At 40.3% G+C, this 21,815-nt stretch overlaps 2 protein-coding genes across 3 annotated transcripts in view; both read left to right on the forward strand.

The window, feature by feature from the left end:
• gstcd (glutathione S-transferase, C-terminal domain containing) overlaps positions 1–16,333 on the forward strand; it is a 50,114-nt gene extending 33,781 nt beyond the window's left edge. For both annotated transcript variants that reach the window (XM_076091318.1, XM_076091319.1), the window contains exons 6-12: positions 396–511; positions 806–850; positions 1,364–1,492; positions 7,367–7,500; positions 9,829–9,859; positions 13,070–13,139; positions 14,381–16,333. In XM_076091318.1, the coding sequence (XP_075947433.1) occupies positions 396–511; positions 806–850; positions 1,364–1,492; positions 7,367–7,500; positions 9,829–9,859; positions 13,070–13,139; positions 14,381–14,571 (716 nt within the window). In that variant the 3' untranslated portion in view covers positions 14,572–16,333. The remainder of the gene's footprint in view (positions 1–395; positions 512–805; positions 851–1,363; positions 1,493–7,366; positions 7,501–9,828; positions 9,860–13,069; positions 13,140–14,380) is intronic.
• Positions 16,334–20,866: 4,533 nt separating this feature from the next.
• The window catches only part of npnta (nephronectin a), a 43,811-nt gene continuing 42,862 nt past the window's right edge, over positions 20,867–21,815 (forward strand). Inside the window, exon 1 of the mRNA XM_076091320.1 lies at positions 20,867–21,290. Within this exon, the coding sequence (XP_075947435.1) occupies positions 21,220–21,290 (71 nt within the window). The 5' untranslated portion in view covers positions 20,867–21,219. The remainder of the gene's footprint in view (positions 21,291–21,815) is intronic.

The following is a 21,815-nucleotide window of genomic DNA, read 5'->3' on the forward strand; positions in this document are numbered from 1 at the left end:
TTAATGGGGTTCATACTGCTCTCACAGCGGCAGAAAGTTCTGCCACAAACAAGGAGGACACTTTTTGGCTCGAAGGCTTGCTTTTGATTAAGTTGAAAGATTGTCTGCTCTCCCTAGTTGGCAATAGGCTGGAAACATCATCTGTGTACTATAACCATTACCTGAGATGGCTGGTTGTAAATCAAAATGTGAGCAGTTGTGGGGAGAGGACTGTTGACTCTCTGACAACAGAGAAAAGCCGACAAAGTAATACATTTATGGTGGGATTTTCTTTTTTTGGGGGTTTTGTTTATTGACTGGAACCAACCTAGCTGCAAAAATAGATTTTTATAATCATAACCAAACTCCTTCATGTTTAATAGTTTTCGTTGCTTTCTACTTGGGCTCTTTTGCAGGGAAAATGTCAAATATCCGCTCAGTCCGGAAGAGGCAACAGCTGAACAACTTGGTTGCCATGGTTATGGAGCTAGCCAGGCCCGGACACACCATCGTGGATTTCTGCAGCGGAACGGTAACCGCATTCATCCATCGGTCAAGCATCGCATCGCATGCATATTTATCATCACATCGGGCTGCCGCTCCATTAGGAACTAGTGCTCGTATTCCCTGGTGCTGTTCTTGCCTCTTTAAATGACTTTTGTTGTTGGAGGGTGTACACAGACGGAATGGTAATTGCATTTAAATGAAAATGCTCAGAGCGGTAGCGCTGCGTGACATAAGGGTCAATACTTTGTTGGAAAGGGTAGCACTAATCATAACTCCACTGTAGCCCCGTTGATGCATGCTTTCTCTTTCTTTCTCTCAGGGCCATGTCGGGATTGTTCTGGCTCACACACTCCCAGATTGCCAGGTAACGTGTGTATTTGTGCAAGTGTGTGTGTGTGTGTGTGTGTGTGTGTGTCGTGTCATTACATTTTGTTGCTCCGACAACATGAGCATTTTGAAGACTTTACTTTGGTAACTTTTAACAGCCATTTGTCATTCTTTTTTTAATGATGAAGATATAAATGAAGATATCTGCAGATAAACCAATTCATCTATTATTAATAAATGATGATTATCAATCATTAAATGCATCCCTACAATCATCATATAACATAGTTTAGTCATGTTATGTTTTGTCTGACTATTTTGCTTTTTCTCCTCCTATGATGTCATCTGTCTGTCACTTTAATGAGGCCGTGTTTTTTGTTAATTTTGAAAGCTAAATAAAATATATCGTTTTTTTTCCTCTGCGTAGATCTCAGTCTTTTTGAACATTGCTTAATGTTGACACACATTTAAACTGTATTATAGCTCATTCCAGGTCATTTAAAACATTTTCAATCATATGCTGCTGTGTTTTTATTTTATTTTATTTAAGGTCATCCTCATAGAGAACAAAGAAGAGTCGTTGGTCAGGGCTCAGAGTCGTGGCGCTCAGCTCGGTCTGAAAAACATCGGCTTCATTCAGGCTAATTTGGACTACTTCACCGGACCGTTTCACATTGGGGTAAGTGTAACGTGTAACATTATACAACACTATATCAATTTTACTCCATTCGTATGATGACCTATAGATTCTTTAGACAATCATTTCGAAATGACTTTGCGAAAGTATTGCAAGCAAATGCGATGTAACAGTTGTTTGTGATGGTAAAATCATTCAAATCAAACCATAGTTCAAATACAATTATTAAGTAGTCACAATATCATTTACTGCACTGTTTTATCCTATTCTAATTTGGATGAAATAGCAGCCACAGTAGCACTGATTTAGTTTACTGTATTTCGATAGAATTATTTATTGTAAAACTTTAATCACAATCTGGTTTTGCTGTTTCCACATTTTTAGCAAATTTAATTTCCTTTCACACTTTCACAATAGCTTTTCAACAGATCAGTGAAAGTGTGTTCTGACACAGGGAGCATGTGATGAGCAGTGACACTTGGTTTGCAAACTCTGAAGTAGACGTCTCCAACAAGTAGCTTGCTAGCTACTAGTAGCTCGCTAATCGTTTGTGAGTGGTTTCGTGGCACACATCCTAACGATGTACAAAATCCTTCACATTTTTTTGGGATTGTAATAAAGGCAATGACTGCTGCAGCTGAAACGTTAAAGGACCATTACAGTAAAACAGAAATGATGTCTGCTATTGCCGATGTACAACAAGTAGCTCTTGCCATTTAGATTTTGTAAAATTAGCTCTTCTAGGAACAAAAGAATCAAGAAGAAAAATAGTGAAGCTACTGTTGTCCCGCTGTTGCATTTAGGGCTGTCCTCCACCAAAGAACGTCTTGGTCGCCTAATGTTTTTTTTCTTACTATTCGATTAGTTGATTTAATCTACAGATATTTAAAACACAAACACATTTAAAATCTTGTGTTTACCAGAGATGTGTTCATAAGCTTCTTCATATAGCGTGACAAAACCGTAGAATACGACTAAACGATCAAATAAATCTTAGTCGACTAAGACCTAAACCACCAATCAGTCGACTAATCGACTAAGAAGGGTCAGCCCTAGTCATAACAATCATCGTATTGAGCTACAAAGCAAACACAATGTGTTTACATCAAGAAGTCCATGACATTGATTTATTTTGCTGCATTGAAATTCTGCAACAGCCTTATCAACAGAGTAATCATCCAGCTCCGTATCGCTTTAATTTTTCAAGCATGCTGCTTGAAAGCATTGCTGTCAAAACAGTTCTCATAATTTGGCTTTCATGACATGCAACATTACCTTTTCCTTAAAATGTCAGTCATGATAACCAAGACAATAACTCAGTGCTTCTCATTTCCGATGACGCACTGAAACAGAAAAGTAAACACATTTTGATTTTCTTCCTACTCTGTCACATTCACATTCACAACTGTACTGCGAGGTGCCTGAACGTTGACTTTTTTAATCTTAATACATTTTTTATATTTTGGAGAAGCCCCACCACACATCCCATGGAGAGACATGTCCCTCCCTCATCCTTTTTCCAGAAGGTGAAAATGCCATCGTGCTGTTATTTCTTTATCAACGCAGCTAAGTTGGCTTTTCATTTCCTGAAGAGGAGCTTTTAATCAGAACCCTTTTAGTGGCCTGCACTTCAGTCAAGCAGTGTATGTCACCATCTCCTCTCTGATTATTGGAAAGCCAAAAAGGTAGTTTTACCCGGAAAATAAAGGGCAAAGCTAATGTCAGAGTCCAGGGATCTCTTCAGTGAGGCTTGTCTTTCTTTGTTCTTGCTTACTACTACTGTCCCTTTGGTTTGCTTTCAAAATCAGTTTTGCCAAGATCTTTATGAAGAGTTATGCTCTCATGACTTGACGAGGTTGAAGGAGTCTCTTTCGAAAAAGGAGGTGTAATCTTTGGTGTTTGTAATAAAAGTAGAAAAAGGGTTTGTCAGCCATTTCAAGTTTTATGCAGTCAACTTGGCCGTGTCACCTTTTTACTTCTTAATTCATCACACACTTTTTTTTTTTTACACCAATATATCTGCCAAGACTGCAGTTTGTGTTCTTTAAGCTTAAAGAGCCAACTTAGTAAATGTGTTTAATTCGGCACAGCTTATACCTGCAACAACAGAATAAATATTTTACTAGCTTTCAATCTCTATGTTTAATGGGGCTGAAACAATCTAGAATCAGCATTGGGTAGCACTCTCCTGCTGCAAGCGGAAAACACCCACTTTCATCTGCAGAGCTCTTGACTTTTCAAACAGATAATTACTATCAATTTAGATCAAATGGGTTCTTAACTGTGGTTGTTTATTGGCTGTTTGAATCTGGCTGTGTCAGGCAAAACCAGGTCTTTGGGATTTAAAAACAACGTTCATCCCACCAAATGAAGAGTCTCTGAATCCCTGTTTCCAAACAAGGGGACATTTTGCTCTCCAAGAGAATCTTTACCATCATCACTCTTGATTGTTTGCGTGTCTCAGGTCAGTGTCTTCCCCCAAACATCTTCCAGCCGTGTGTCATAGCCCAGTTTTAGAAAAGCCAGCTGTTCTAGTAGCCTCACTTTGACTCTCTTTGGGACAAATAGGATTATATATGAACCTGCTGTAATTAGAAGCTATTGTTCCAGCATCGTCACTCCACTGAGACCCGTTCCACTTGGCAAGAAACAAACAGCATAGATTATTCTTCTCTACATTATGTGGGTGTTATTTTTTATTTTTTTTGTAGCCTAGTCAGAGAGTTTACACGCAGACACATGGATTTTCAATGAACAGTAAAATGTATGTATGAAGCAGGTGCATACGTTTGTACTTTTCTGCACCGCTTGAGATTCGTAGCTCAACTTCGATACGGCCTCAGCTGTTGCTTTGACTAAGCTTCTTCCTGCATGACACAGATGTTCTCACCTGAAGGAGCCACCCATCACACTGGTTTTTAATCCGGTTATGTATTATACATGGTCCCATTTTTAGTCCCGCTCATTTAATCAGACTAATTAAGTTGAGGTGTCCCTATTCTTAGACAGTGTCTGCTCTTCCTGTCTTCAGTAGCATAACACCGGTGTTCGACTCGTAGCCTCTGCATACAGTGTATATAGTTTGTATTCTTTCTCTTCTCAAATAACAGTGAACACACCTTTGAAGGCAGGAAAAGTTGTGGAGCTTGAAGTTGATTTAGATTTGACTTCATCCGTTACTGGTTCTGCTTTAGGGTCTGATTGTTTCCAATTCATTCCTGCGGTAGACTTCTCCGTTTGTGTGAAGAAAAGTGTACTTGCCGTTATTACTTTAAGCCATATGTATCTAAGTTAACTATGAAGCGAAGACTCTCTGTATGCGTGTTCACTATGTGGGTCCTTCGCATATCTCAAGAACCGTTCTTCCGATCTACTTCACACTCGGTGGCTGTATTGCTGGGGACTCGAGGACGCGCAGTGTCGATGTTGGTGCAGGTTGAACGTGCGACACATTTACTAGTTAGCCTTTGAATAAACAAGCGAACAGGGCTCTGTGCAGCAGAGGTGGCGTTGCTTCAGGGCTCACTCTCATAGCACTCTGTGTTACGACCTATGCAATTCTACAAAAATCACATTGTACAAATCATAATAATGAATCAATCTATCTGAGGAAATTATTAAAACTTAAGAAAATTAGGCCTACGTTAGTTATAAAAAAATATCAAAGAAAATTACAAATTTTTTGTGCAACAACTGCCTGAGTTTGCTTGTTGTATGTTAGGAAGAAAGACATATTAAGTTAAAATAGAAGTGATCAATTAGTCATTTAAGGGTTCTATGTTTTGTTTTGTTTTATTTTTTGGACACATAAGATTGTGTCTGTTCATCTCCAGTCAAATGCAATATCGTATCAGCCACCTTTGGGAGGAAAACTACACAAAACAAGGCTCACATACCAGAAACTCAACATTTTTGGAAGTTCTGCTGATATCAAATTCTTATTGATGATGGACCTGTTTTACTTGAATCGCTAGGTATTATTAAGAGTGATATCTTAATGAACTGCACATTTATAACTCCAATGCGGCAAAGAGAAAGCTATTGAAAACTGCCTCATCACACCTCTCTATGACAGTATTGCACTGCTGCAGAAGAGTGTGGTGTTGATTAAGAAGAGTTTTAGTCGGCGTTATTGCAGGAACTTGTTCTGTCTGATAGGATAGGAGAGGGATGTAATTACTTGAATAAGTGTGAATAATGAAGCCTCATTATTTCTGTGATGTGATCATTGAGAGGAAGATACAGATCCAAAAAAACAGCTTTTCCTCTCCCCCAAAAGACTGATTAATCAAAGAACACAGTTTTATAAATGGCCCTTTGTCCTTTTGGTTGTTGCATATTGATTTATGATTTATTCTTCCTTATCAAATGCATGAAATACTTTATGTTTATCGAATGGTTTAAATCAGCCTTGTATTTATTTTCCTCCATTTTTAATTAGTATCCCACGTTACATATTGGGCTGGGACATGACTTTATTAATAATGCTTAAACAGACAAAGACAAAAGAAAGTCTTAGCCATTGATAAAGGAAGGATGCGTTGTTGATCAAGAATTGCAAATGCATAATGAATTATCAGAACATATCAGAATGTGTTTTATTTAAGTTTATTTTGGATGAGTGGCTTTGTGTTTGTGTTAAATCAAGGCTAGAGGTTATGAAAAGTAATTAGGATTTACCACAGCATGACTAATGTGCAACATTAAGTAGCTGGAAAAGAGTGACGGTGTTACTTTGTTAATTATTTTTTCTTTAGATGTGTAGGATGTAATATCATGCAATCTCTGATATAGTCTCCTTCTCCTAATCAGCAGTCTGAAACATGCTGTTGAAAGAACATAAGCTAGGCCTTTTCCTGATGTCATGAATAAATGCAGGTTAGACAATTAGGTGTCTAATAGATGCAAGGCCATGCAGGTAGTTGATGTTCATTTTCTGAGTTTCTGGTCTTTATTTTATATGCGCAGTCCTTGTATAAATTCCTCTTTAAATCAGTCCGCATCTTTGTGAAGTGGACTGAAGAAGACTAGTTTCCTAGTGCGGTTTGTGAACTCACATGTACATTTCTTGTGTAGTTGTGAGCTGTGAAGGATTGCTGCAGCTGTCCAACTTCCAGGGAGTGCTTAAGCACCTCTGAGAAATGTACCCCCACCCATACATTTCAGTGAGTTCACGAGTGGGTTTGGCCATGTTTAGAGAGTCTAGAGGGTATCTTCTCTAATCTTTTGTAGTTGCTGCCAAACTTGGCTCAGCCCTGTCCTGACCGAGTCTCTGTGGCACTGCTGTCAAGGCAACGTGCAGTAGATTTCGACTCCCAGACGCCAAGAGACAACTTCTTGTAAGACAAGAATAGAAGTTTGGGGTGGCTGCTCGAGTTGGACAGGGTTAATGTCAGTGTGCCCAAGTAGCTATTGTCACATCAGACCGTTGATAATGCATTTTATGTGGACCATTACCAGAGAATCTATTTCGCTAATGTACGCCTGAGAGGAAATCATCTACTTAACCACTGTACTTTGGATATTAAACTCATTTCCTTTTTATAAATCATAATCTATTTTTGCATTCTGGAATGCAGACATGCTATAATATTTGGTCTTTCCACCCTTCCGATATATCACCACACCATTACTAATGTATAGCTAGGTGTTTACCCACTCAATGGGAATCCTGATGCATTTGTGCCTCCACTCCTAAAGCACCAACACATTTAGTTTGCTCTAACTCCCCGAGTGTTCACCCTTTGAGAGCACCGATGTATTTAAAAGCAGCAGTCATTATGAAGTAATCAATGGGATTGAGTGTACGCTCTCAAGCGCTCTCACTTCTTGTCTTGCCGTTAGACAAAAAAAGGTTTTCAAGAAATCTTTTTTTTTAACGTGCATTTGTTTTTGTTGTTGTCTGTTTCACTTCAGGTTGCCCTCCATGCATGTGGCGTTGCAACAGACATGGTGATGGAGCATTGCATCCAGGCCGAAGCCGACTTTGTCATCAGTCCATGTTGCTACGGCTTCATCCAAAACGCAATCAAGTTCACCTTCCCCAAAAGGTTTGTGGCTGCTCACAGCACCTCAGTCCCATGTCACCTCTCAGGGTTTCTGACCATGTTGCTACCACTGCTGCTTCACTCCCATTCTCTCTTTGTGATTTTTTTTTTTTTTTCTCCATTTTCTCTTTTGAGCCTCTAGCTCTCCATCATTTGCACACTTATTTTCACAACACACACACACACACACACACACACACACACACACACACACACACAATCTATATCTCTTGTCACTACTTTTTGTTCACCTCCTGTCTCTTATCATCACCACTGACAGTACAAGGCAGCAGTGTCACATCAGTGTCTTCACAGCCAGGTCCATCTCTCACCTTTTCAATCTTAGCCCCCCGTTCTATCAGCGGCAGGATAGAGGGTTTGCTGTGCTGGTGCTGTCTAGAATATTAGAGAGTGATAGAAAAATTCAGTTGGAGGTACAGACATGAAATGCTACTCTTTTTTTATTTAAATGACTTTATCATACGCAGTGTTACAGACAATTCACTTAATTTTCAGTTCTCGTGATGCTGTTTTAACAGAGACGGAAGAAGCAAATGGCAGCAGAGAAGAGGAAGTGAGAGGCTATACTTAAATGGTGTTGATCCTGTTGCTATAGCAGCGCTCTGTTGACTAACGGCTCTGTAATGGCTTCAGAATCATTACACGGTAGTATGCTGTTAAAACCACTCTGGAACATGGAAGCTACAAAAATGAAAAAGTTGTGTAGGACTGCTGAAAGACTGTGATCACTAGCAAGTTGAAGTGGAGATACCCACTGTGACTGCTGTGCTGATTAGGATTTTGGCATTGAGACTGATGGGACCGACTTGGGCCAAGTCTGTTCCGGTCTGGGTCAAAATCACACAGTGCATTGTGTCGACTGATTTCTTTTTCTGATGTAGTCGCTGACCATCAAAAATGCTGAGCAAACAGCGAAATGGTTTTTGTCAATCAGTTCTTTTCAATCCAGTGAGCAGGTGTCAGTGCAGTCACTGCTCACATCATGTTCACTTGAGTTACCTACGTAATCTCAATTAGTTTAAAAGTTATAGTTTCACATGCCTGGACCAGAGCGCAATGACCCAGCGAACACAGCAGCCACATGAGATACAATTCAGAAACGGCACCGGTCGCATGGTCAGTGAAATAGAAATGAGAAGCCATTTATAAGTCGCACGCAGAATGGGTATAATAAACTAGTCATAATTAGCAGTGGTATGTGTCAGTAAAAGTCACTATATGTCTGTGAGACGGAGTACATGACAGTGGAACATGAGTGAAAAGTTGATCAGTGCCATAAGTCTGCAGAACGGCAGCGGAAAAGCAAAAAGCAACAGTGACATTGTTCACTCAGAACTAACGTGTACCACAAGAACAAGAGCGCCATATTCTATCTTTTTGATCTCAGTGTTGCTGTCAGTGATGATGTTAAGGTTCATTTCACCACAACTAGTAATGCAGCATTAAGCGTAGATATTTTTGCTATGGCTTCCAGGACTTTGACATAACAGCACAGCGATGTAGAGCAGTGGATAAACTGTGTACTGTTACTATGTTTCTGTTTTAAGGGACCCTGGGGAGGACCCTCAGTTTACGATTATAAATATTTAAGAGTTTTCACATACCTAGTTTTTCCTCTCCTCACTTTTCCAAACTTGACACTTCACCCCTCGTAAAATATTAAAGAATGACGGAAAAAAAAAAGACCTTGCAGCTGTAATGGACAACAAGGAGCTGTGTTTCTGGAGGGAAGTCGTGCAGTGATGGGCCAACACACCTGACTCTGTCAATCTTCATCTTGCTACTTTTAGTGTTTTCCCCTCAGGTCATGTTCCAGGTACTCATGCGGATATTCTGCAGGTGTCGACATTCCAGGCAGTTCACAGGTTTTTTTATGAGCTGTGAAAGTTAACTGCCCATTTCATTAAGGCCCTAACAGTTTGAGTTCAACTTAAGACTTCTCTCCATGTGACCTGACTGGCCCCTAACCCCTGACCCTCTTCATGTTGACTTTTAATCAGCTGCAACATTTAACCATCACAAACAAACCGACTCTGTTCCCATGTCAGAGCAAAAGCCCTGCTGTTTTATGAGTCCTTGTTCCCCAGAGAGAAAGCGGTTTGTTTTTAGAGATAATGCATGCTGTTTGTGTGTTGTTGAGCCTTCGATTTGGTTATATGTTTTTAGTTTGTTTGTAAAAATAGATTTTTCCTGGAAAGAAAGGGGGTCTTAGAGCTGAAAGAGTAAACACATGATGACACACTTTACCACAACAATTCAATCACTACACTTTAATGTCTAAATATATTCTGTTTTTTTCTGTTTTTACAGTAAAAGGTTCCAAGAGACCCTGACTCATAAGGTATGCTTTTACATGTGATTTAATCCCTCTGTTGCATTTATTTATTTGCACACTGCAAAATATCCGAAACAGAATACTGAATTACAGCAACCGTTTTTACAAGGATTGTGTTTGAGGTTCACATGCACATCGAAAGATGCCTTCATGGGTCACGACTTATTTCAATGAACTTATGTTCCGTTACAACACAATGAAACAATTCTTTATCTCCGCTAATTGATTCCTAATTAAAATGCCACTGCATCAACAGAAGTTATAATGGACGAGGCATTTAGTTTAAAAGTTATAGTTTCACATGCCAGAGAGTGCAAAGACTCAGTGAAAGGTGAAATACCGCAATCATCACGACCCAGCAAACTTAGAAGCCAGAAGAGATTCAGACGAATGAGTAACACATTAAGAAGCAGAGACACACCTGGATCGGGTTGCACTAGCTGTTCAATCCACGATCAAGTTTATGCATGAAGTCCTTTCTAAGTTCTTCATAACTTCTAGCTCGCCAAGTGATGTGTGAATTTCTTGCTTGGAAACAAATGTAGCGCTACTATAGCATGTAAACAGGAAGTCACTGTAGCATCACAACATAACGTAACTTCCGAAAGTTACAGCTTTAGGGTTGCAAACATTATATATGATTTAACTTCTAGCCCTTTGTAAATGGAGGTATGACTTTGTTTTATTTATTTGTACATACATAAAGAAAAAATTACATTTCAGAGTGAGAAATGTCTAATTATGCTTACTTAGTACAAAAGTTACAAAAATGAAGTGGCCTAACATTTTGTAATTTGAGGTATGTAAGTTCATTTTTAATTTTAATTTTGATGTTACTTTCGTCTCACTCACAAGGGTGTCAAATACCCGTATCAAATATACGACGCTTGGAAAGTAGCCCTCGGCGTCTTGAAACCAGTGCACAAGACGCCCTTTAGCAATGTCTGAGACGTAGCAGGCTTTCATCTAACTCCAGTATAATCATTAGATGCTGAGAGCAACAGATGTAGTAGTAAGTGCGTGAGAGTCCTCTAATGGAGGGAGGGGTTGTAGATTGGGTCAAACAAACACAGGGTTTACACAGGCGTACTGTGTGAAACCAGAAACTTAGTTATTTTTTAATGATGACATTATGTCATGTGACGCTACGTCATTGATTCAGATGACATTATGTGACAGATTTGACTTTATGAAGAGCTGGTGCAACTGGCTCCTTCTGTAATTTGGATGTATCAGAAATCTAAATCGTTAAAAGATGACATGGCATTATTTCGCTTGGCACGAGTTTCTTTATTGCTTTCCTATTTAGTTTTTTCTTAATTTATTTTTACAGGACAGTAAATTATAATTAATTCGATGTCTTTGCTGTCATCACCGTGTTCCCAGGCAGTTACAAGAGGGAGGCTCACTCCCTCCGGTCTCTCAGTCCCTTATCGCTCAGCACAGACACAGCACTGTACTCGGAGAGGGCCCATCCCATGATGATGTATGGGACCTGTCAGTGCCCCTGGGGAGAATCTGTGCAAAAGTTGCTGTAGGGCCTAGCCATGGCAACCTCAAGAGTTGACTTGTCACAACAACGGGCCACCTCTAACTTCTTTTCCATTGTGCACTAGAAGAAACTGATTTTTACAGACGTGGCTTGAGAGTCACAGAAGATTATATGTTATTTAGAAGACACTGGGCAATTGTACTGCTTTGTGATCGTTGTGATTATTCTAGTGTTTGTCCGATAGCCCAGCGAGCAAGGGAAATCACAACTGCCATTATTTCTGTCTGGAAATAGGAAACTAAACATCTAGCCACTCAGCAGGAGAAATCTATATTCTTTTGAAACCAGCATATACATTATCTGCCACTTTTAAACCCAAGCTCTCAATCTCCCATTGTGCTTTTGCTTTCAACAACCATGTTTGGTATTTTCTATTCTTTTTGGACTTCAGCGTACAGCCCACTTCCTGTGTCTCCCAAAATCCCAGCAAACACTTGCCGATATAAAAGAAGCGTTTCATTGTTTTATAGCAGAACCATAGTTGTCTTTCCTGAAGTACAGCAGTTAAACAGAATGCCAGCACATTGACAAATGGTGTATGGCTGGGATAAAGGACTAATGGTGTGAGGTATTGGAGCTCAGCGCTAACTTTAAGCACCTGCTCCGTGGCCTTGCATTGAGCGTGAACCCCGTGGAGTGAGGAATTGAATCAATTAAAGTAGAAGCAAGTTAGAGCTGACTAACCACTCTCCCCATTCACTTGTTCCATGAACCATAGCGAGGTAGAAACAGAAACTGGAAATAAGTAACCTGGTTCAGTTGGCCTTTTGGGACATTTTAAAGGGCTGATTTTATTCAAAGAATCTTATAAAGAGCTTACCATGCAAATTAAGTCCAGTGACACTGTAAAGAGACAACACACTCTGTCTCTGCGAAGCTGTATTCTAATACAAGCGTGCTATCATGCTTACAGTAACAAGTATTACATGCTGATTTTACATTCTTGTTTAAATATTTGCCAGTTTCACCTTTGTAGACTGTTAGCATGCTAACATCTGCTAATTAGCGCTAAACACAAACTACAGCTATGGTCGTTAGTTGCCGGTCGTAAACCAACGTTTTGGGGAAATTGAGAGTTTGACCAAATTTATTACATTTGGTTACCAATTTGAAACAGTTTTCTTGGTAATCCATCCAGACGCCAACCTGCTGGTGGCACTAGAGGAACAGTTAAGGGATCACAAAGTCAGAAGGACTCATCCTTTATGTAATATGAATGTCTGTACAAAATATTATTGCAATATATCCAATAATTGTTGAGATATTTCAGTCTCGACCAAAGTTGTGGACTGACTGACATTGCCGATCCGCTAGTGTGGTTAAAAAAGATCTGCTGGTGTTTTCCTACCTCTCAGCCAGTGCATGCTGAGATAGATAGAGATGGAGTAAACCTTATTGGATAGATAAGTATAACAAATCCATGCATGCCTGTGTGCATGTGCATGCATCATAGAGTTAGTTTCACTGAATGGCTCCTTATAAAAACTATCTTTGTATCCTTTAAATGCAAGTCTTTAAATCTTTGCTTGATCTTGTTAGGGATTTAGCTGTTATTGTCGCTAAAAGAAAGAGCTTGTGGTTCTGAGACTTGACGGATATCCTCCAGAACTTTATTTACCTCTTCAATAAGCAGTTCCTGTATTCATTGTCCGTCCTTGTTTCAGGAACACATGATCCTCTGTCGCTTCGCAGACCAAACTGCCGTCCAGCTCCATCCTGAAAGGCGACTCATCGGTAATCTTCCCCTTGTGGCTGAACACTCACTCAATTCAAGTATTCTATTGTATTCTACTGTATTCCACTGTATTCTATTAACAGTCCATAAACAGTAATCTTAGTACAAGGTCATGTTGTGTTTTCTGAGATTTTTTAAACTCTGACCTAACTCCACTGCTCTACTTTTCCATAAGGTCTAGACTTTTGAGATAGGTAAAAAATGCTAATGCAGGGATATCTTCAGTGAGAAAAAAAAGCAGTTGCCAAATCTGCGTTGTCTGATTCAGAGGGAAGTGTTTTGTCAGACTGAAACCTTCAGGCCTGTGCTGGAGCTTCACTGTACAGTGTTTCATTATGCGGAGAACACTCTTTACTCTGATAGTTCTCCAGCTTATCAAAGCGTCTCTCTGAATCCGAGGAGGCTCCCCAATGCCGCGTCAGTCTGAAGCCCTTTCATATGTACCTGACACCACCTGTCACAGCCTTTCTGCTCTATATCAGTTAACAGGGCTCAACCTCTCCCACTAACATTTTCTAACCATGTTTGATCCCATCTCTCCAGAGCCTGCCAGCGTGACTGTGCCCATCTAGACAGCATGACAGACCCAAGCTCACATTTACTGTGTCTGCCACCTGCTACCTAACTGCCTAATACATTTGAAGTCTGTTTAAAGGAAATCCTAAGAGAAAGTGGGATTATCAGTTGTTGTTGTTGTTGATGAATAAGGGGCTTCCGAAGGGTATTGGATACACGTGCATACTGGGAACCTAGAGGAAATGGACAAAATAACAGGAATACCTACAATATGCATACCATAGTAGCACTATAATGATTGCCATCTTCAAATGTTACCCAGATATACCCATTGTTATTACCAAGCTATTGCCTGTTATTACTTCAGTAATTACATGGTATTACAGAATTATAACCTATATTATTTCACTATTGCCATGTTATTTTGAAGCTGTAACATAAAATGCCACAACATTTATTTTTTTTATTCTTAAATATCCGTATTGCGTCGGCTTAAATACCCAATATTGGTAGGCTTAACTTGTTACGTTCTTGTAACCGTAACTTTTAAGGCTGTTCTTTGTGGTGCTGTCATTTTGGATTGCCTCACATTGTAAAATAAAAGGCATTCCTGTTCATTTTGTCCATTCCTGTAAGTATACACACAAAGAAAACAATCAAGTGTAACAAATTGTCCCTTTCTCTATTAAGAACTGGTTTATTTTATTTGTTTGTACCACTGCAGGTAAACAGTGTATGGGCCTCGTAGACTTGGACCGCTCGTGGGTAGCAGAGACTCATGGCTACTCTGTGCAGGTGATGACTATGGAGCCTGAAAGCTGTTCACCGAAAAACAACATGCTGGTGGGAAGGCTGCCGCACAAGAGTGGACTGGAAGTTAGTGCTAGACAACAGGAAGCACTGGAGCATAATTAGGACTGCAAGAACCAGTGTGGTGGATTTGATAAAGTACCCAGCCTCTGTGGCTCCTGGCTGTGTCATCATCGTGCTGAGAATACAACTTTTTTTTTTAACCACCCTCAACGTTTTCTTTTTCTTTATTTTTTTTACAAGCCTAGGAAAATAAATGAGATGTTTGCTCTTTATTTCTAGACTAACTCAAAATCTCTTTCCGAGTGAAGGTAAAGGCAATAGTGCTGTGTTTTCTGATGTGATAAACTGAATTACTCCTCTCCCTTGTGAAAAACACTCAATTATTGGACGCTTGGTTATAGTAAAAGCTTGAACCAACTGCTCCGTTACGTTTGTGTCTTTGCCTAAAATGTGTGATCAAGCTGTCAGCGTAAACAGAAGCAGCAGGAATTACACATCCACATTGTGAATTAAGCACACCATACTTTCCACATGCTGTTTTGGCAAATAGTCTGTATGCGGCCCTTCTGTGATGGAACCGAGTCATCTCCCTCTGTTGCCAGGTATTAACAGAAGGGGGAGAAATTCAGCGGTAAAAAGTCATCTGCACTTAAAGATCAGATGGGGAATCATCATTATCTACCACTCCTGTGTGCGTGATTGTGAAGGACTGGCAGAGAGAGAGAGAGAGATATTGGATTTAAACTCGTCACATCAGGTAGCATTTAGCATTTGTCGAATAGAAACTGATTATTCCTCATAAAGATTGAATGTGAATATGGTATGCATGCAGTAATACGTTCAGCAGCAATGAATATTTTATGATGCTGGCAAAAAAGGTCTGTGCTTGATTACATGCATACTATTCAGATCCCAGTTGAAAATCACACAATACGCTCCTTATTTTCAAACGTGCATACTTGAGGCATACTGTAGCCCCTTAAGCTTTCCTTCTTTCAGGTGAAATCAGTCATCTGTTTCAATGAAAAATCCTGTGTTGTCACCTTTTGTCAGTGTTTTGCAGCTGCTTCAGACATCAGGGCAGGTAGCCTTATAGAGCCAGTTCTCCTGCTCACACCGAAGGGATAGATGAGAGGAGGTCCAGGCTTTTCCAGCGTTGAGCTCATCTGAATTCAGTCAGCAGACTCAATCTATCCTGAGGTGAATGGCCAGACACAGCTCCTGCAAAGGACTGAAATGATTTCAAAAGGAGACGCCTGACTCCCTGTTCATGTTTGTGGCTCTGCACAAGTGCACATTACAGAAATTCATATATGCACAAAAGAGGAGAGAGTTGGTGTCACTACTTAAAGCTTGCATGATAGATAGAATATCGAGGTGTGAAGAGGGTTGATTCAACTGAAACAGGCTGGAAGGTGACAAAAACCAGATTCTTTGTTGAGACAAAAATACTTAAGATATCTGAGCTTATTTCTATGCAAATGCAGAGTGTTTCTTCACTAATGGTCAGCCTTGTGACGCCTTTCTATGAGCTGGATGTATTTTACTATTGTGTATTAACTGATTGGTATCAATAAAAAAAAGTTGACAAGATGTGAGCTGTACCTGAAACTAATTAGTTTTTGTGGAGCAAAAGAAGCCTGTAACTGAATGAAACCCTACATGATACTAGACTCATTTTTATCAGCGAGTAGTCTTTATGTATATGCTGATAATCAGCTTTGAAATAATCACGGATTGACACTTTGATGTTGAATCTTTTCAGCAGACGCTCTCTTCAACATTTATGTAAGTTTTCAAAAGCAGCTCTGAACTGGACAATTTGTCGCTGCAGCAAACCTGAAATAAAGGCGCTTTGATTGTTTTATTAACCTCAGTTATTACATGTAATTAAAACTCAGTTCGTTGCTCCATATTTGGTATGAATTTTCCATTCATACGAAATGTGTTTTGTTTCACTTGTATATTTTTTCTTATAAACAACCTTGGGCATAATTATAATTAACTAACTAGAAAATTTCACAAGAAATTTTGACAGTGTGGCTTCTACTGCCGGAAGACGTCGCAATAAATAGCTACACACGCGATGTTACCGGTAGTATCGTTGAGGTTCGATTGAGATATCGCTTTTCTCTTTTCTGCATTTTAGATTCATACTCTTGGATTCAATCTTGTATTTGTGATGGACAGTCCACAAATGGCTCCCGTTTGGACAAGTTTGGATTTGACCATTTGTTTATCAATTGGGTGAAAACCCTTTACCATAAACCCAGAGCCAAAATTACCACAAATGGACAGACTTCGACAGCATTTGCCTTGAGTAGATCGAGTCGACAGGGCTGCCCTCTGTCTCCAGGACTCTTTGTCCTGGCTATTGAACCACTTGCTGAAGCAATTAGATGGGATCCAGATATAAAGGGGTTCAGAGTGGACCAAATAAATCATAAAATTAATCTCCTGGCAGATGATGTAATTTTGTATCCAACAGACCCGGTTAACTCTCTCACTAAATTACAGACGCTACTAAACACCTATGGTGCTATTTCAGGATACAAGGTCAATCTGGAAAAAAGTGAAATTATTCCACTCGCAAACTTCGATCACACTGAATACCAACAAACAACCCCATTTAAGTGGCTCCCGAATATTAAATATCTAGGAATAATTATGGATAATGATCTTAAAAATTTGTACAAACTTAATTACCTCCCATTGCTGAGTAAAATCGAGGACGACCTACACAGATGGATGAATCTACCCATTACTCTAATTGGTCGAATAAACTGAAAATGAATATTCTCCCGAGGTTGCAGTATCTTTTCCAGTCCTTACCCATTCCATTACCTCAAACCATTTTTAAAACCCTCAACAAACACATTAGGCAGTTTTTATGGAACTGAAACAGACCCAAAATTTTCCTGAAACTTAATCTGTGACTTCATGAAAACTGTGCTAGCTATCAAAATGTCCCTTTGGCTCAATAAAGTGCAGCGTTTTGTCTACGTTTTAAACTTTGAATCATGTTTCTACGTTAATGTACGGCTAGTCAATATGGGCCCAAAGTTAAGTGTTTTTTTTAGCTCTCTTCACGCCGAAACCCCATTCAAGTGAATGGAGAAATTTTGCTTCGGGGATTTTTGGGAAAACCGCTAGGCGAATCCCTCTGGAAAATAGATAGCACACTATTCTCGATCAAGCCGCATGTTTTGATGTATTTTTCACGCCGCTGTTGGCAACGCTGTGAGGAGAAGCGCGCCACACTTTTGGATAAACCTGATTATTATTATTATGATTATTATGATTAAGCCCGATGGATAATATACAGTGTGCTTTGGCACAGGCAGTTTTACTGCCTTTGTGCTACAAAGCCACACTGAATTATTATGCACACATTTCCTATTTGATTGCCTTCAACAGGTCCCAGCTGCTGTTATTGCGCTCACCTAATAATGTCTTAAGATTTTCTCTGATGCTTCACACACTATACCTGTCACATTTACTGTCACCTTATATATTCTTCGTTTAGGATTCCTCTTCTGATGTTCTATTTTTGTGTTTATTTACTACTTCAGTCTGCTGTAGCATTGTCTGCTGAAGATGAAACTAATGACTCACTTTCCCTCATTAAAGGGTGAGTTCACCCAAATCACTAAGATACTATTCTCTTTTTCCATCTATCCCTGACAGTTTCCCGAATAATTTAGACATAATCTCTGGAAAGAAATATTGATGTTTAGTATTTTCATCAAAACTACAAGCACCACAATGCTTCATTGTACAGGTCCTTAATAATTACTTTAAATTGTCCTTGGACATTTCCTGGAACTGGCACCGATTATAGTTAAAATACTGTAGATTAAATTGTTCAATAATGCTCCTTCCAATTACTTAATTCAATTGAATTTCTAATAAGGAGTCCCAGAACAAAGCAGTTAAACTCAATAAGCAAAAAATCGGAAATTTGTCTAAGAACAAGCAAGAGTTCAATACACAGAATTAGAGAATACAGTTCCTATAATTAAAGACCATAAATTATCTGGCTTTCAGTTGATCAGCTCTCTGCTTCTACATTCAACTAAAGTCTAACTAAAGGCAGAAATGTGCCCTCAGTAGAGTGCCGATCTCCGCCATGTGTGTCTGCAACGACCACTGAGCGTTTATTTAGACTTCAAGTCTACTGAGCAAACTGCTTTCCCCCAGAGTGTCTCTGGTCGCAGAGCAGCGGCTGAGAGATACTCAGCAGTGTGTGTACTGGTAGTTCTGTTAGCTTATAGCTGATCGCCAAACACACCGTCCAAAACAATATAAGTGAGCACATTTTCTTTCCCCACTGTGTTGCTGAGTGCAGGGAATGCTAAGAGGCGGCGATGCACTCAGCTACGTGATCACTACCGGCCCCTACCGGCCGGGCGCTTGAGTAGTGAGTGAGGAGACTGCAGCCAGTCAATGGCAGTATTAAACCGAAAATAAAAGGTGTTTTGAGAAAGTGTGCAGCCATGAGGGGTATTATACAATAGTATACAGTTTACTGAAGCAGTATGCAAGACTTGCTGTGGACAGACACAGAGACGCTCACTCAAGCATGCATTCCCTGACACGCACACGACCGATCTCATTATCATCCTGGTGGAGCTAACAATAATATCTACAGCCAACACACTTCATTCAAATTCAAAAAAGGCGGCAATCTATGCAGGCAGTCGGCTCAAAGTCGGATAATAAGCTTCATGGAATCTTACCAAAAACAGTATTAAACTGACCAAGCTGTCTGCCCGCTTAGCAGTGGCAGGGTGGCAGCGTTGTACTCAGCTGTGTGGTTACTAACAGCCCCTACCGGCCAGGTGGCCGGTTAAGAGTAGCAAGTGATGACTAAGCAGGCAGTCATTAGCAGTATAAAACAGGCAATACAATTTCTTCTGAGAAAGTACGAGTCACCTCAACCACGAGAGGTCCTTGATCATGCAGCCAAAACATGGTCACCCAAAATATTAGGCAGTTTGCTGCTGCAGAATGTGAGATTAGCCGTGGACACTAACTCATGGATGCACACATGGAAACATGCACAAGCAATTGCATAACAATTGCATGATTCTCCTAGTGCAGATGAGACAGGCATCTCCAGACTTCAGGAGATGAAACTGAAACTTTGCATAACAAAATACCACGTGGGATTAGTGAGAAAATATGTATGTTTTGGCTGAACTGACCCTTTAAAGTTTTATATGATCAATTTTAGTTCTCCACATAATACCAATGTTATTAGTAATGTGGTATAACTTACACATAACTAGTTTTTAAATGTAATAAATCATAATGGAATTACATTCTTGCAGTCCAGTCATGAAAAGCATGTGATTAATAGTGTAATTATACACAACCAGCATTTCTCCGATCACATGCGTCTCGAGATGTCAAACGCCACCGCGTAGATTTATTATCAAATCGGTGACAGGGTGTAACAAGGCAACAGTGCCATGTATCAAAAGACGGCCGTAGCTGTGAACAACCAGCAGTGGGCTAATCATATCAAACCCTCGTCTCATCCATCTCCTGCTCCATTATACTGAAAATGATGGCGTTTAGTTACCCTCCCTCTCCCCAATTTATTTCCATTGGGTCCTTACAGGAGAATTATTTTATCGACTGACTCCTCTGAATTGCGAGGCAAGAGTCTGAAAATGAGGCAGACCTTTAATGATTCTGTTTCAGTGGGTGTATGTTGGTGTGAATGAATGAATAGGCAGGAGGGGGCCTTCAGAGAAGGCTTATGTGTCCTGAAGTGTGTGCTACGCCTCTGAGTTAGGCAGATAATTACTCTTGCATCAGACTCCAAGCAGTTTCATATGGCAAGGTGCATTACATTTCATTTTCATTTTATTTACATTATTTTATTTTTTATTTTTTTACAATAATACAATTGACAAAATGTCTGACACAAAGCAGAGTCTCTCTGCATTCATGAGGCCAAAAAGGTATTTCAATCAAAAGCCACATCACTTGTTTTTATTCACAATAATTACAGGTTCAACAAAGGTCTGTCTATTTTTTTCTAAGTACTTTGAAACACCACTCATTTTGTATTTTGTGCTGCTTATCTTTTTGTCCTCTCCAAATTCAACCCCAGTACTTCACACCGCGTTGTCTTTGCTGTGTGAGTAACATCTACCTGGGTGGGCGATGCACCTGCGTGCCTCAGCAGGCTGCGCAATTAATTAAGGCATTTGCAAAGCATGCGCGGTGCGGAGCTGCATCTGGAGGCTCTTCCTCCTGGCTGTGCAGGTCATGACGTTACATGTTAAGTCCCTCACGTGGATTTCCGCGATGTTTTGACCGGTGCCTGGTATTTAAAAGACGGGGTCTGGCTGCAGTGGGTGCTGTTGGCTGAAGAGCCCACTGAGTAAACTTGTGAAGAGCGGAGAGAGAGAGAGAAGGAGAGAAGGAGAGAGAGAGAGAGAGAGAGAGAGAGAGAAGGAGCTGTGCACTCTCTTCCCGGCAGAGTGCATCCCGCTCCACTCACACTCGCATCGGGGTCACGCCACTTTAAGGCAGAGGACTGGTTTCCACTCCCGCACCTCCCGTGTAACGCACATGAGCAGCCTGAAGGACGCCAGCAGACATTTCCTACCTGTGCACCTCCAGCGTGCGTCGCACAAACTCTCCTTCGTCTAATTGTTTCCTCCGCGGTTTCCTACCCGGTGATTGTGGATTACGGAGAAAAACAAGCAGTGTGGGCGCGTAACTCCAGAAATCATGGATTTATGGGTAAAGTTGATGTTGTTGTGCAGCTGCAGCTTCGGGGCAAGTGCAGACTTTGATGGCAGGTAAGGGAACATGATTCACAGTATCGGCGGACGCTGGTGATTTAGTGAAATAACAGTGAGTTTGATTAAGAACCGGGCATCACAGTTCAATCCATTTATAGTCTGTTTCTGCCAAAACCGCGCCTTTGGTTAAAAATAGCGCTTGCTGGAGTCGTTGCAAACTGGAGCATATTTTAAGATCTCCAAACGGCGAAACTCAGTTTAGGAGTGAGAACATGTTGCTCAAGCCAGATGATTCGTGGTCTTGCCGAATCAGTCCTAACTTTTATTATGAAAACAGTAATAATCCAAGTGCATCCATAACCGGTTGTTTTTGCGCCTTGGAGCACACATTCTGTTATAGCACAAACAGTGTTTTCACCTGCAGCAATCACACCAAGCTGTTCTCGTCTCGTGCAGATATCCGGCAGATTACAAAGTGATGTGACAGCACGTTGCCCGGTGCTTCATGTTCAAACACGAATCTGATGAAGTATGTGCAGACAGGGATGTGGAGACGTGCCAGACCCTAAAGAATGCGTGTGT

This window comes from Anarhichas minor, unplaced genomic scaffold (assembly GCF_050575085.1).
Source record: "Anarhichas minor isolate MPS153535 unplaced genomic scaffold, ASM5057508v1 ptg000014l, whole genome shotgun sequence".
Taxonomy (NCBI): domain Eukaryota; kingdom Metazoa; phylum Chordata; class Actinopteri; order Perciformes; family Anarhichadidae; genus Anarhichas; species Anarhichas minor.